Source organism: Microtus pennsylvanicus, chromosome 1 (genome assembly GCF_037038515.1).
Source record: "Microtus pennsylvanicus isolate mMicPen1 chromosome 1, mMicPen1.hap1, whole genome shotgun sequence".
NCBI lineage: Eukaryota > Metazoa > Chordata > Mammalia > Rodentia > Cricetidae > Microtus > Microtus pennsylvanicus.
The window spans coordinates 180,314,563-180,329,016 of record NC_134579.1 but is presented as its reverse complement, the minus strand read 5'-3'; the positions used below and the strand labels follow the sequence as shown (position 1 = coordinate 180,329,016).

Sequence of the window (14,454 nt, the reverse complement as noted above, 5' to 3'; positions counted from 1 at the left end):
TAATAAGAGGAAATCACACTTCTAACAAAGGGCAGCATACCATGCAAACCATTGCTCTCAAAGGAAATTAAACCTCCTATAATAATTTTTTCAAAGAAAAAAAAAGTCAATGACAGTCATAGCTCCTTACTCACTGTGTAGTAAGAAAGCATTGAACCTCTCCTGGAGCCCATCAGTTAGAAAAGTCAGTCTTCCTTGCAGACTATAATACATCCCTGAATTCATAAGTTGGGGTCATTTTTATTTAACTTAAAACCTTAATGTAAAACTTACAGCCATACAAAATGCAAGATAAAAGCACAGACTACTATTTATTTCTCTAATCCCAGCTTCCTTTTGTGCACTAAAGAAGCTGTTAAATGTCATTAAGTTTTCATTTCCTTTTGAAAAGTCTGAGATAATACCATTGACCCCGTAGGACAGACTGTAAGATGTGCGGCTCTGTGCCTACCAGAATCAGTACTCAGGTGTGCCGTTCTCGGATTCCTGCAGGCATCTTCTCTTTCTAAACTCACTTATTCTACACGCAGGATTTGGACCTTCCGAGTATATAGTCTTAGTTTCACAAAATTTTTATAAGGATAAAAATGAAATAAGGGAAGTGTAAACAGGCAATTAGTGGTGCTGGGTCTGTAACGAAAACAAGAGGAGTATTTGCAATCATCTTTGCTGCTGAGACTACCTTGTCCTGCATTATTACACTAAACTACTTCTTTTCCCCTTCCACTTCTTCCTCCAGTCTCCCAAATGTAGAAATAGAACTCGGTCTCCAGCTTTTTCATGGGGTAACTCACAGACTTCCAGAGTCATGTGTCTGAACCTTTGACCATGGTACTGGGTAAAGCCAGATTGGTGGAATCGGAGCCAGTGTCACTCCTGAGGCGTGCCTCATCCTCCCAGTTGCTATGTAAATAGAAACACTTCAGTATCCCTTGTTAACTGAGATATTTGGTACTAATGTAACTTATTTCAGTGTTACCCAAACCAGCTTTTCCTCTGGGATTGCCTGCACTGAGCACTTAATGAATAATATTTCATTAAATTTCCTTTTACCTCTACATTTAGTCACCAAAACTCAACTATCTCTTTTTTTTCCTTATATTCATGTACCTTTGGTATCCAATGACTCCTTTCCACCAGAGTCCTATCTCCATTGTCTAATGGCACTGTGCCTCTTTCTCTTTGTCACCTCTCTTTGTCTTTCCAGACATCTTACCTACTCTCTTGTGTGAATCTATTCTTCTTGCCAACTGACTATAGCACTAGTCATCCATGGCTCTTCCCAAATCCCACCATTTCCTTAAAAGTCTTGCTTCTTACCTTACAAACTCACATCCAACAAGCTCACTCCAGACATTGAGATTTTGTCACATGGCAATCCTCCCAAAACACTGGTATATTTCTCTCCCCTTCCTTTTCCTCAGTCTATTGAATTTGCCACTGCTTCTCATTTTCCCTAAGTTTTACCCTTCTCTCCTCCAGTATGTTCTGATATGTGAGGTTGTCTCCACTTATTGGAGACTTTGGCACTGTTTTCCACTACAAACCTATATATCTCACAGGAAATCTCTGCTTGTGTTTTGACCTCATACGTCTAACCTTACCTTTACGGGTGTGTTTTCACACAGGCCCTGCACACCCAGTTCTCTAATATGATAGGCAAAAAGTCAAATTATTTCCAGAGGATACCAAGCATATTGTTTATTCCCCCACACAGAAGAAAACAAGGTACCATCACTTGTTGTGAAGATGTGGATTATGTCATTCACTTCAAACTTCCCTCTCCCTCCAAAGAACAATATGAAATGTTACCTATATAGGACAGAAAGAGTTATATAATAATAGTGCTTAGTAGGGAAGAAAAATTAAACTTTGATTTTTTTTTAATTAAAGAAATGAATTACAAGAAGTGAATTACAAAATGTGCTTCTCAAAAACACTCAAGGTGACCAGGCAAGGTTCTTCTTTTGCTTCTAGCCAAGCAATTTTTGGTATTTTCCCTGGACCATGTTTCCCTCCCAGAGTCTATAGCATCCCTGCTTTTAGTGCAAAAGGACCAACTAAAATGCAAAATAGGTTGTGTCCTCTTCTTTCCAACCTTTTCAGTATCACGGGGAAAATATGAGCTAGCATCCCGGTATCACACTGAACAGCACAACAGCTAACATTTTCCCTTTGTCATTAAATCAATTAACCATTATAAAACTCTTCATTAAGGATAGTCCACCCCCCACCCCACCCCCAGTTTTCATTAAACCACATTTTTCTAATGTCAGAAGTATTTCCTATTGGAAATGCACTTGAGGTTGAAACAAAGACAAAGAATTGCTTTACTGATGCTGCAATATATCATTAGTACTAAAGCTGATGAACCCATCTAGAGGTTTTATATTAATATGGTGACAATAATGATTACTAATAATACTTCTATCTGGGTAATAGTTAAAACTTTCAAAGCAATATCAAATATATTATTTAATCTTGACATAATAACGAAGTCTCAGTACAGGTTTGAGCCTATTATTTTGTATGGGTCTCGGAGAACTTAAGTTTTCACAGAATCTTCGTGGGAAGAATGAGGTGAGTGTATATTAGAAGTCAGTGTCTTTTTGTCACCATTTAGAAGAAGGCTGTTTCCACTTCCTTTAGTGTCTTATACCTAGAACACAGTTTAATGAAGTTTATCTGCATTTGTGTGCCTTATTGGCATGTACATGTCAGAACATAGGAAATTGGAAAGTCAATACAACATGGCACCTTCCTATTGAGCCAGGCACTCTCCAACCTAGCCAGAGTAAAAGATTTTATAGAGGAAAACCAGTAGCACATTCAATGGAGGCAGGATGAAGTGGCTAAGTCTACATGCCTTAGATGAAATATGAAAGAAGTCATGTCTGACTTCGGTCTCTGAGTACAAATTAACTGTACAAGAGAACCACAGAGATGTGACATCCATAAAAAAAAATTCATTCTATGGACAAAAAAAAAGGCAAAAAAATCCACAACCTAAAATAAAAAAGATTCCTTCCAGACAACACAAAAGCACATCAGGAAGCCAAAATTCCAGGACTAGCTACTCTAAGCAAATGTCACTTGCTACAAACAGTGTTTGCTCTCAGAACACTTTTTTCACCTTAACATTTTGTGCCCCCCTTTTTCTCTATATTCTTAAGATTGAGCAAGATTTTTTTAAAATCACAAATGGATTTTTTAAAAATTAATATTAAGGCTGATTCAGGTTGGCAGCTATCTGTTCACAAACGGAAATCACTAATTCACTTAGTAGTCAATGGAAGCCAGGGATGTCCATAATCTAGTTGACAAACGATGCAGAAGTGGTTTTGGATAAATAGATAGATAAAAGGAGGGAGGGAAGGAGGGAGGGAGGGAGGAAGGGAGGGAGGGAGGGAGGAAATCGAACAGTAAGACTAAATTTACTTAGCTAAATAGACAATATGCTCCTTACACAAACTGAGTAATAGCTGCTCTGATGCCCCAAATTCTAGCATCATCTATAGTATCTTCAACAAATAAATTGGGGCCCAACTGGTTGTTAGTTCTTTGGTCTTTCACATTTTCTCCAGAAAAGTTATATATCGCTTAACATTACAAAGCAGATGATACGTGTTATGCTCATCCTTAATACTTAAACATCTTTAGATAAAAAAAATCACTGACAAAAATTATTTTTAAATCAAATTGAATGAAATGTTAATAACTCATTTTGTTGCTTACTATCATCAGGGCATAACACACCAGAATAGATTTTCCTCCTGCTGTTAACTCCGCTCACTATAATAACAATTATGTATCTCCTTTGGACAACATTAAAAAAGCTCAGTCTTTGTTTTCTCAAATGGAAGAAACTCATCCAGTTACTAAAGATAACCTGCCGAGCTACTAAGTGTTGACTCCTGTGTTGGTACACTGTTAAACATCTCATTTGAGTCATCCTGTAGTAAGGCAAGTCCTTTGCTACTCTTCAACCTTGTTTAATACTGCTTAGTTGTAACATGGGAAGAGCCTGGACCAAACCTAGTCAGCATGCTAGCTAGAGTTGTTTCTCTCATCTTTGCTGCTATTTTAGTACTATTCCACTAGTTGCGGCATAATTGACCCAGTTTTAAGAGACTGTCCTATTTTTTTTTTTCAGGAATCTGTCACTTTATCTCTTTACCACTTCCCAAGACAGCTTTTTATATCACCTTCAGTCTCTCTATGGTCTGTACCTTCGTTTGGCATCAGTTGCTGCTTCCAGAACATTGTTGAGAAAACTTCCTTACAATTATGGAAATTCTTCCCAGACAGAAGTCCCATGAAATGCCCATCACCCATTGATAGTTTCAACCTATTCAAAACCAACCCATAACACCACACAACAGTGCCCTCGAGTTTGTGAAGGTGCCGGGTCTGCACTGCACATAACAATAATGGTTCAGCTAAGAACTATTTCAATAAGCTGAGAAAGGAAGCTTTTTAAAAATCAGTCCAAACAATTGAGCATTTTTAAGGATTGTTAACAGTGTGTCTCCCAACTTCTCTGGCTAATTGCCCATGACTATTTCAATCTATACTCAGTTGCTTTTTTACTTCAGTTTACATCTTTTAGAGCACTTTAAGGAAGACTAAATCTTTGCCCCTGGAATATATCAAGTTCTGTGTTCTATGGCTGTTTTTAAGTCATTAGGTGGCTGAACAATCTGTATTTCTTTTGAATGCTGACTACACTCTTTGGAGAAACAGGTACATGGTCATAATTTGAAAAGAAGCCATAAATAGTTGTCTATTTGCATGGTTTCTTTTCTAATAAAAAGTTGCACAATACCAACAAATATGCAAGAGTAATAAGCAAATTTCTGGATAATTTAGAGGATCACAGCCATATCTGGACAGTGTGCTTCCTACCTCTTCCAGAGGTATGTGATAGTCAGTCCTTGTGACAAGACAGGGACAGGATGGCTGCACACTCTGAATTATCACTATTAAAAAATTGTTTTAACTATAGTTACATTTAATTATTTTCTAGTGACTATCAGCCAATTTCCAGATAAATGACTGTTTGGCATGCAATGAACAGTTCTATAAGACCACTGCTATCTACAAATGTGTTAGTAGTGGGCTAACTGACAATAAACAATCCAACTCTAAAAATGTCATCTTACGTTTCATATGGCAAAGTCTCATTCATGAATATCTCCAGTAAATATTACTGTCCATCAATTGAGTGCCCTCCCTTCTGGGTATATGTCTGTGAAATGTGTGATGTACAGACACAAGTAAAGGCCAGAGTTGACAACCTTTGGTGCTGTCAATCCTCATCTTCCATCTCCTTTGAAAGAAGGTTTCGGCAGTTTTGCCACTGTGTAAAATAAGCTGATCTACGAGATTCTAAGAATTCTCCTGTGTCATATTCTTGCAAATGAGAGCACTGGGGTTACAGAGGCACAGGCACCATGTCTAGCCTTCTCATGGATTCCAGAATTTGAGCTTAAGTTACCATGCTTTTGTGACTAGTGCTTTTCCACATTGAGCTACCTCCACAGCTGTTATGTATGGATTCCAATTTCTCAGATATTTGTTCTTACAATCTAAGGTCTAGAATGTTTTCCCTTTTGATTCTAAGCCTCCTTTCCACTCGAAGCTATCTCTTTTAGCTTCACGGACCATTATCCCCAGACTTTTGACAAAATTGGCTGGAAAAATTGAATTTATCTAGTCCCAAGTAAGGCACTATCACTGAGGAGGCAAATGAGGCATGTGATGTCTGGGGTCCAGGAACAACTGTGACATTCAGATGGTGCAGCGTGACTATCAAATTGCTTTTAATTTCCTTGTGTTTACTTCTATTTTCAAAAATTATGTAAGGCAATCTGAAAGGAAGAAGACAAATTTGTGTGACTCTTCCAAGGTATAGCCTGATCGATGAAATGCACGTCATCTGAGCCTATCAGTCCTTTCTAAAAGAACCACAGATGAAAGCAAAAGTCACTTGATATTTTAGACTCTTCAGTTGCATTCGATTTCTTATAGAGTGGTTACACTGCAAATACTGAGACCCGCATAATCTTATTGATGACTCTATGTCTCAGAAAGTTTTTGGAAATGCTTCTGTAGTTCTTCATAATGAATCCAAACTAAGTTGTACTATATTTCCATAGAAAAGGTCACTATTCTATTTATGCTTTCCTCTCACATACACCTAAATGTCCAGTGTCCTGGGGAACATCAAAACTTTTCTTCCTTATTCAGTACAGGAGAAAACTCACCTAGAAATTTTGGTATAAACGCTGTAACTTTTATTTCAACTCTGCTTCTTTCTGAGTCTCTTAGCTTCTCTCACCAGATTAACTTTCTGTGGACTTGGTTTTTTTTTTTAATTCATACATTTTCCTCTTACCTCTGTACTTGGAAAATTGTACATAAGTCTTTTTCCCTTAAATCATGTTGATTGGAGAATTTTCTGAATTTCTGAAATTTCCCTGTATAATGGGTTACACTCCCCATGTTCTTTCCTGAAAAGAACATTACTTTTAACAATAGCTATTCAATGCAAGGGTTGTGGTCAGAGTTAAGTTCAGACATGCAGTCTTATTGAACTCAGGTGATTTGGGACTGTCAAAATGACAAAAGGAAAGAGTGACTGAATCACACAGCAGGAGAGGGCTGGGGAACAGGAGAACGTAGCTTGTGATATGTGCACCTAACGGAGCATTATTACCAAGTGTCATATAGAGAAGTGCCCAGAGATTTCTGCTGGAATCAAGTAAGATAAGCCACAAGACTTCGAACAGAAAAAGGAAATCCAGATTGAAATGAACTGGGGCGGCTCTGGCCCTGGGAGAGACCGCTTTCCTTTCATTTTAGGGAAAACATCACATTATTTCAGCACATATCTGACGATGAAGGCTTTCAGAGAACGCCAAGGTTCAGAACTCTTTATCTCTGTCCCTGTCCATCAGTACATGTTGATTTGAAAGGCGGCATAGGTAAGAAAAGAGAAGGAATGATTTTATGAGTAGTCTATGAATAAAGAAGGAGGAAATACCTGGAATTTAGAAAAGCTCTAAACCAGGTTTGTCCTTTTCCTGTTGATGTTCTATGCCTTCTAGGAGAGAAGTGCCCCCTCAACCACAGAAATGATACCCTAGGTGTAGACCCTGAGACAGAAATGATACCCTAGGCATAGACCCTGAGAGTCCATGTCCATAAAAGGTGGCTTCTCATTTTTAATTTTAACTACACATGCATTTATTATTGCTTATCATCTTATATTGGCTTATTGAAAATAATTCTACATGCCAATCAATAAATTCCCTCCCACTATAGATTTCCAAGGAGAGTCTTGATGATTAATAGCCTGTCTTTTATATTAATGCATGCAGTAAGCAACTAAAACACATTCTATTTTCTATATCCAAAATACTCTTCTTACCTAAGAACTGTAAGAACAATCATTTTGGTGTGGTTTTTAAATTGTGACTGTTTGCACACTTAGAGAAAAATGTGTGTGTGTGTGTGTGTGTGTGTGTGTGTGTGTGTGTGTGTGTGTGAAACCTGCCTTTCTAAAGACTTAAAACAGATTCAAGGCATATTTAAATATAAAATGTCTTCATATCACCATGGTCCAATATAGCATAACATCATAACTTAATGAATACCTTTCCAGCCTAGCTGATATAAGGAATATGATATTCTGTGCCATTTTGTTTTTATATTTTGGTAGAGAAAATAGTTTGCATAATTCTATAGTGAACTTCTCACATTAACAGAGAAAAAGACTCAAAGAAAACATGTAGTTAATGGGTGTGATTTCATAGTCTTTTAAAATCTCCTACCGACTCCCCCCTCAAATAAAAATCAATGTAAGATTCATAGCAAGGGAACTCCATCCCATTTTATGGTTAATCTTGTCTTGAGCTCCTAAACACACTCTCAGAAGTCTGTCGGGGAATCTGTTAGAGCTATTGTATCTCTCTTTAACTGCAGAATCATTTACATTGCTCCAGAAATAGGTTAAACTAACCAGATGCATCCAAAGACACTACTCACAGGACTGAAGAGACCAAATGTTTTAACAACTGGTTTCATAAATCTGATGAGACACGTTCAACTTTGTAATTGGCAGAAACTACCTTGCCCTTTTAAAGAACCTTTTATATAAGTTTTATGTCTTCTAGTCTGAGAAAATAGTTGTGATAAACATAGAAACGTCACTGTTAGTCTTTTTCTACAGTAGAGGAAGTAAGAGCATTATTTCTCTTCCACTAAACAGCACCTGAGCTCACAGAGCCTTCTAGCCCATGTATCTTAAAGTTTCCCACTTCAAAAGGATGCGCAATCACATCAGACAGGAAGCATACCCTTCAGATTAGTGACAGGTGTCGACCATGAACACCAGTCAGCCTTTATTTTCAGTGTCGCTGAGGATGCTCCGCGACAGAGGGGACAACTCTTCCTTCTCATTGAAGTGACACAGATCACATGATGCCTTCATCTACACATCACCAAGCAGAAAAGTTCCCAAGCAAGAAAGCTGCCTGTTTGTGGTTAAGCAGGAGCCTGTTTGGGTGAGATAAAATGCCAGTACGAGGGAGCAACAAAGGCAAAAATGCCAATGATGAATTGAAGAATTTCTTGAGGAAGAAGAAGGAAAAGTTGGCTCTATTCCCTCCCCGTTATTAAACATCAGGATTTAGAAGCCAAACGCTATTCAGTAGCTAATTAGTTCTCAGCATAATAATATACTTTGGGGAACACATAGAGCTACAGTAGGAATTGTGTCAGCGTAGGAAGTTTTAAAAGCAAAAAATACAAGCCCTTCCCAGAGACCCGACCTAAAGCTCATTTCTCAGTCCCATTTTCCCTTTGCCGCCAGCCAAACCATCAAAAGCATTGAAGCTGCACCACTCCAAAACTCCTCGGAGTAGACTCTAAAAATTAGAAGATCATAAATGAGATTTTGGCTTTAGGATTTACCTGCTCTGGTCCCAGTTGGCAGCAAACAGGACTAGAATTTTCCTCCCATAGTGGTCCAGATTGGCCAGGCCTCCAGGAAAGCCGTCCTTCAGTGCCTGCTTGATGCCAGGGTCAGTAGCCTTGAAGCTTTTGAACATATCCAGGTTCTGCTGCCGATACTCAAAGTACTGGGCCAAAAGGCGGAAAGCCTCGAAGTGATGAAACTTCCTGGCCCGCAAGAAGCGTAAGATGAAAGCGTCATCCGTGCGCAGAAAGCCAATGTCTGGCCTAGTGATGACCATGTCCCTCACCTCCTGGATGTCCTGGTGCAGAGTGTCTGGGTTCTCATTGAGTTCCAGGCGAGCTTTCTCCAGGGTCTCAGGAGAGAGACCAGCTTGCAAATGAGTCATTGTTCCCCTGCTCCCAAGCTGTGCTCTCTGAAGCTCTCCTTGTATGTCCAACAAGCACCTGGCCTTTGCCACCTCCACACCACACTCCAGCCCCCAGTTCTAGCTGCTGTCTGCTTCCTTTCCTGTACAGGAAATGGTTCCTCTTCGTGTTCAGTCAAGTACCCTGTTGCTCCTGTTTCCCCCCCAACACACACACACACACACACACACACACACACAGCTTTTCTGGAGAGTACTTAAACTTCTAACCCCAGTCCCCCTAAAAAACAACGCCTCCCATTAGAAGTGGGCCGCTGGGCAGGCCCTGCCAGCCTGCCTCTTGCCCTTTATCTCTCCGAATAAAAAGAAAGGGGGGAGGGAATAAAAGAAAAAGAGAACCCCTAATTCCACTTAGCATCGGAGCTTCGGGTCTTGAGTCTGTCTTCTTCTCGTGTCTTGTACGATGTAAGGAAAACAACCCCCACGCACATCTCAGCCCCAGCACCGTGATGCTGCTGCGGTCCCTGCTGAAGGATGTGCCTGCCAGGGATAAAGACGGGAATTCTGATTAATAATAAGGTGGCTCTACAGCTCTAAGCTCCAGGGCGGGGAGGGAGAGTCTTTGGCAGAAAGAAAAGGAGAGAAAGGAGGAGAAGGGAGCTCATTTCTCCTTCTGCTTATTCAGAGATGCTATTTTTACAGGCTATCTTTGTGCGATTTTTACTTTAGGTTATTGTGGTCCAATTAGGGGAGACTGCAGATAGTGTGCACCCTTCCCTCAGCCCCTCGTCCACACACCGTGATCTCATAAGGCTCCAGCTTGGTTTTGGGTACCGCTGACACGGGCGTGGGCTCCCCCACCCCCGCCCCCAACTTCTGCCTAGTCTAGCCCTTTATTTCAGAGGACTTGCCAAGGGAGTGGAGGGTGAGGATAAGAACTGAAGGAGACCTCTCTGGAAGCATACATGTCAAAACCAGGGTGGATGTATGGAGTTGTAGAAAATGAAATTTAAAAAAAAAATGCCTCTATCTTTGCTATAACCCCCCACCCCACCCCAGCCGCCCCCAAAGCCAGAAAGAAGAAAGAGCAGCCAGCTCCTACCAGCAAACCCGGAGGCGGGGACGCTAAGCAATGCGGCACTCCCCAGCATCCATCAGCACTGGCTTCCGCGGAGGTGGTGGTGGCGGCGGGGGTGATGCCAGCATCAACTCCTCTCAGAGGGATGGAGCAAGCAGAGAAAGAGCCCGTGGCGGTGACCGGGCTGAGGATTCGCCAGGAAGCAGCAGCCTGGACCTCCTCATCCAAGGACAGCCCGCTGCCTCTATCAGCAGGAAGGGTGGGGACCGGCTGAGCTAGGACCACTTCTTTCCCAGGTCCTCGCCCGGCCCATCCATTTTCGCCTTCGGGAGAGGAAGGAGGAAGAGGACCGGAACGCCGGGACTAGGCAGGCCACAAGGGCTGAGGCCGCCTTTACCTTTGTGCGCCCAAGCGGTGGTACGCCACGGCCAGCACCAGCTGTCCCCTGTGCGCTCAGAGCCGCTGGGTCCCGCGCGTCCCTGGGGCTGCTGCTGCCACTCCTGTGTCTGCTGCTGCTAAAAGAGGACTTCGCTCAGCCCAACTCCTGATTATCCCAGCACAGAGCTCAGGCGACGTAAGCGCTCGCGCACGCACTCTGCTCCTCTCCCTGCCTCTGAGGGGTAGGACCGCAATTTGGGAGGCATTCAAATATCTATCCCGATCCTCAAGTTTAGCCTGCCTCAGGTCCCCAGATCCCGATTCTGGCGGGCTTCAACTGACCGGGAGGGACAGCTACTACCTCACAACCTCCCCACACCCCTCGCCCACCCTTTGTGTGTTTGACCCTTGAGTGCTGGTAGAGTAGCCCTTGTTCTTGATCAGTAAATGAGGTTGACAAATCTTTTTTCTGGTCACTGTGGGGAGTGATTTTTGACGCAGAAGGAGTACAGAAACATTTTGTAATTTCTGCTTGAGTTGTACACAGAGCTATTTAATTTTAAGGACGACCACAGAGGTTTCAACACATTACTGGTGTTTACTCCCCTGAGGGAACTTACAGGGATTAGTTTGGGGCTGTAAAGGCTCCCCACTAAATTCCTGTTGAAGTGAATGGAAATGACAGGGCAAAATGAACAATACCCACAAGAATAAGACAATTGTCAAAGGATGTGTTGGGGTGAAGGGGAGGCACTTGACTCCTAATAAATTTTATTGTCAGTTACTTTTAGAGACATGCTTTTTCGCTTGTGATGCATCTTTATACTCGAATTACCATAAATAAAAAGAGCCCTTGAGCTTATGGTGTCCGGAAACGTATTTTAAAAAGGAAGAAGAAACGTTTTCAATTTTCAAAGCGCCATGTGTGTTATTCAAACTGTAAGAAAGGGTCCTGAGTTTAAAAACCCGATGCAGCAACTCTTTACTGCACTCAGTTTGGGGCAATGTTCTAAAATCTGCAGATAGGAGGTGGTCTGGAAGCTACTGCACTTTAGAACTGTTAGACTCACAAATTATACATTATTTTTGTTTGCTTGAGCACTGTATTGATAAAAAGAAAGGAGTGTGGTATGGCATGTTACACCATTTGTTAATTGAATTCTTGCAAAATCACTTAGGGACCAGAAAGAGGGGAATAAACCATATATACACACAGCCTGAATAGTATTTTAAATGCAAGAGATGAGAAACTACTCATATAAATAGTTGTGTGTATGTTTATGCATGTACCTGGTGTGTGTCTGTGGTATATAGTTTACATGTCCCTGTACATCCCTTAGGATCCATGGGAAACTGATTCGCACACCCTGTAGATAACAAACTCTGCAGAAGCTTACATATATAGAATGCTACTGTATTTATATATATTCTACACACATCTTCCATGTACTTTAAATCATCTCTATATTACTTAAGATAATGAAATCCAAATGCTGTGTAAATAGTTGTCATGCTGTATTCTTTAGAGAATAATGGTGAAAAAGACTGCCTATATTTAAGGTACAGAAACCACAGATATGACTATTTTAATATATCTATGTAAATTTGCTTTAGATAATATCTAAAAGGTGGAAGAAATTACTGCCTCAGCAACTTACAAACAGGTTTGAGCTATCACCAGCTACAATTCTGTTTTCCAAAAAAAAAAAAAAAAGAATATTGTCTATTTTGCAGACTAACTTTCCCCAGATGTTTATATAGAAGTCACCTTGGAGGGGTCTTGAAAGATGGAGACAATAGTACCCCCATTTGCAATAAAGGTGAGCCTATATATGGCCATGGGTCTATAATGTGTCTGCATTGAGCAAAAGGCAAGCAAGCTTCTGTAAATACTCTGAATTTAGAGAACACTGCTCCAAAAGTGCATCCTGGATGTACAAATATCACCTGACTCTTTTTTCTTAACTCTGTAGAGATGAAGCTAAGGACCCAAAGTCTGACATGAGGATGCTCATATAGCGTGCTGGGTTAATAACCCAGGAGTATTTATCATATTTGCCAATGGCGTCCCTGAAACTATGGATAATTTACTTGTAACCTTAAAGAATTAAAACATGGATTTCTTGGTCAATTTTAAAGGCTTTCTAATATCATTCCCTATGATAGAACTATTTGACTAAATTAAATAGATAAATAGATTATAGATAGATAGGAGATAGATAGATAGATAGATAGATAGATAGATAGATAGATGATAGATAGATACATAGAAATTCTATTGCTAATGTTGTTCCTTGGAGTGCTGGTGTTGGAACCAAAAGCTTTAAGCCTGCTAACAAGCACTCTACTTACCACTGAGACATATCTCAAGACTTTTTTCATGGTATTTTTATTATTTAAAACAAATTTTAAGTTTAAATGTATTTTGATCGTATTCTTTTCCCCCTCAAGTCATTCCAGATCCTTTCCACCACTCCCCCAACATCCAACTTTAAGTTTCCTCTGAAAAACAAAAACATAATACAAGAACAAAATTCCCAAAACCAATAAAACCATGTCCAAAAAAAATCAAAACAAAACAAAGCAAAAGCACCAAACTGTAAGCAAATAAAAGGACAAAAAAAAAATTGGAGTCCATTACATGTTGGCCAACTACTCCTGAGCATGAAGCCTGTCCTGGAGTGGTTCATCTACCCAGTGTCACTGAAATGATTTTCCCTCTCCCAGCAGGTATAAACAAAAGTTCATTCGTTGACCTTTACCCTTTCAGCTAGGTTTTCATTCATCCATTCTTGTTTTTTTTAATAAAACAAAATTAAATACACTAAGATAAAACAAAAATAATCACATAAAAGTTGGACAAAACAATCCACGGAAGGAAATGAGCTAAAGAGAAGGCACAAGAATCAGAAACACATTTGTTCCCAAATGCGGGAATCCCTAAACACACTACACTGGGAACAATAATATATATTCAGAGGACTTGGTGCAGACCCACGCAGGCCTTGTGCATGCAGTAATGGGGCATTGCTGTCAGTTTGTGGAGCATAACCCATGTTGTCTTGTCAATAGCTAGGTTGTTTGAGGATTTTCATGGGAACCCTTCAGTCCACAACTTCATTAGATGTAATTCTCACCCTGTCCATCCATACAAAACTATCTTTCTGCTTCACTTGGCTAGTAATATATGTCTGTTCTCTCTAGTCCCTGACTCTATATCTAGCCTCTCTGGTTCTATTTATAGTTTTGTTACCATGGACTTCCCAGTTAATAGCCACATATAAGCAAATACATACCATACTCATCTTTCTGACTGAGTCTGGGTTGCCTCATTCAGCATGATTTTGTCAGTGCCATTCATTTGCCTGGAAATTTCATGATCTTGCTGTTTTTTAATGACTGAGTAATAGTGCAATGTGTAACTGTGCCACATTTTCTCTATCTATTTTTCTGCTGAGGGGCATCTAGGTTTTGTTTCCAATTTCTGACTATTGTGAATAGAGCAGCAGTGAATATAGCTGAGCTGGTGCCTTTCTGATAGAATGAAGCTTCCTTTATGTAAATGCCTCCCCAAAAAATGGGATAGCTGGATCTTGAGGTAGATCAATTCCCATCTCCTAAGGAAACACAACACTGATTTTCATAGTGCCTGTG

General features: G+C 40.4%; 1 protein-coding gene across 1 annotated transcript in view; it reads right to left on the bottom strand.

The window, feature by feature from the left end:
* Positions 1 to 11,134, bottom strand: part of Clvs2 (clavesin 2) — a 78,870-nt gene extending 67,736 nt beyond the window's left edge. The window contains exons 1-2 of the mRNA XM_075946317.1: positions 10,447 to 11,134; positions 8,977 to 9,884 (exon numbers count right to left, since the gene is read on the bottom strand). Of these exons, the coding sequence (XP_075802432.1) occupies positions 8,977 to 9,365 (389 nt within the window). The 5' untranslated portion in view covers positions 9,366 to 9,884; positions 10,447 to 11,134. The remainder of the gene's footprint in view (positions 1 to 8,976; positions 9,885 to 10,446) is intronic.
* Positions 11,135 to 14,454: the final 3,320 nt, after the last annotated feature.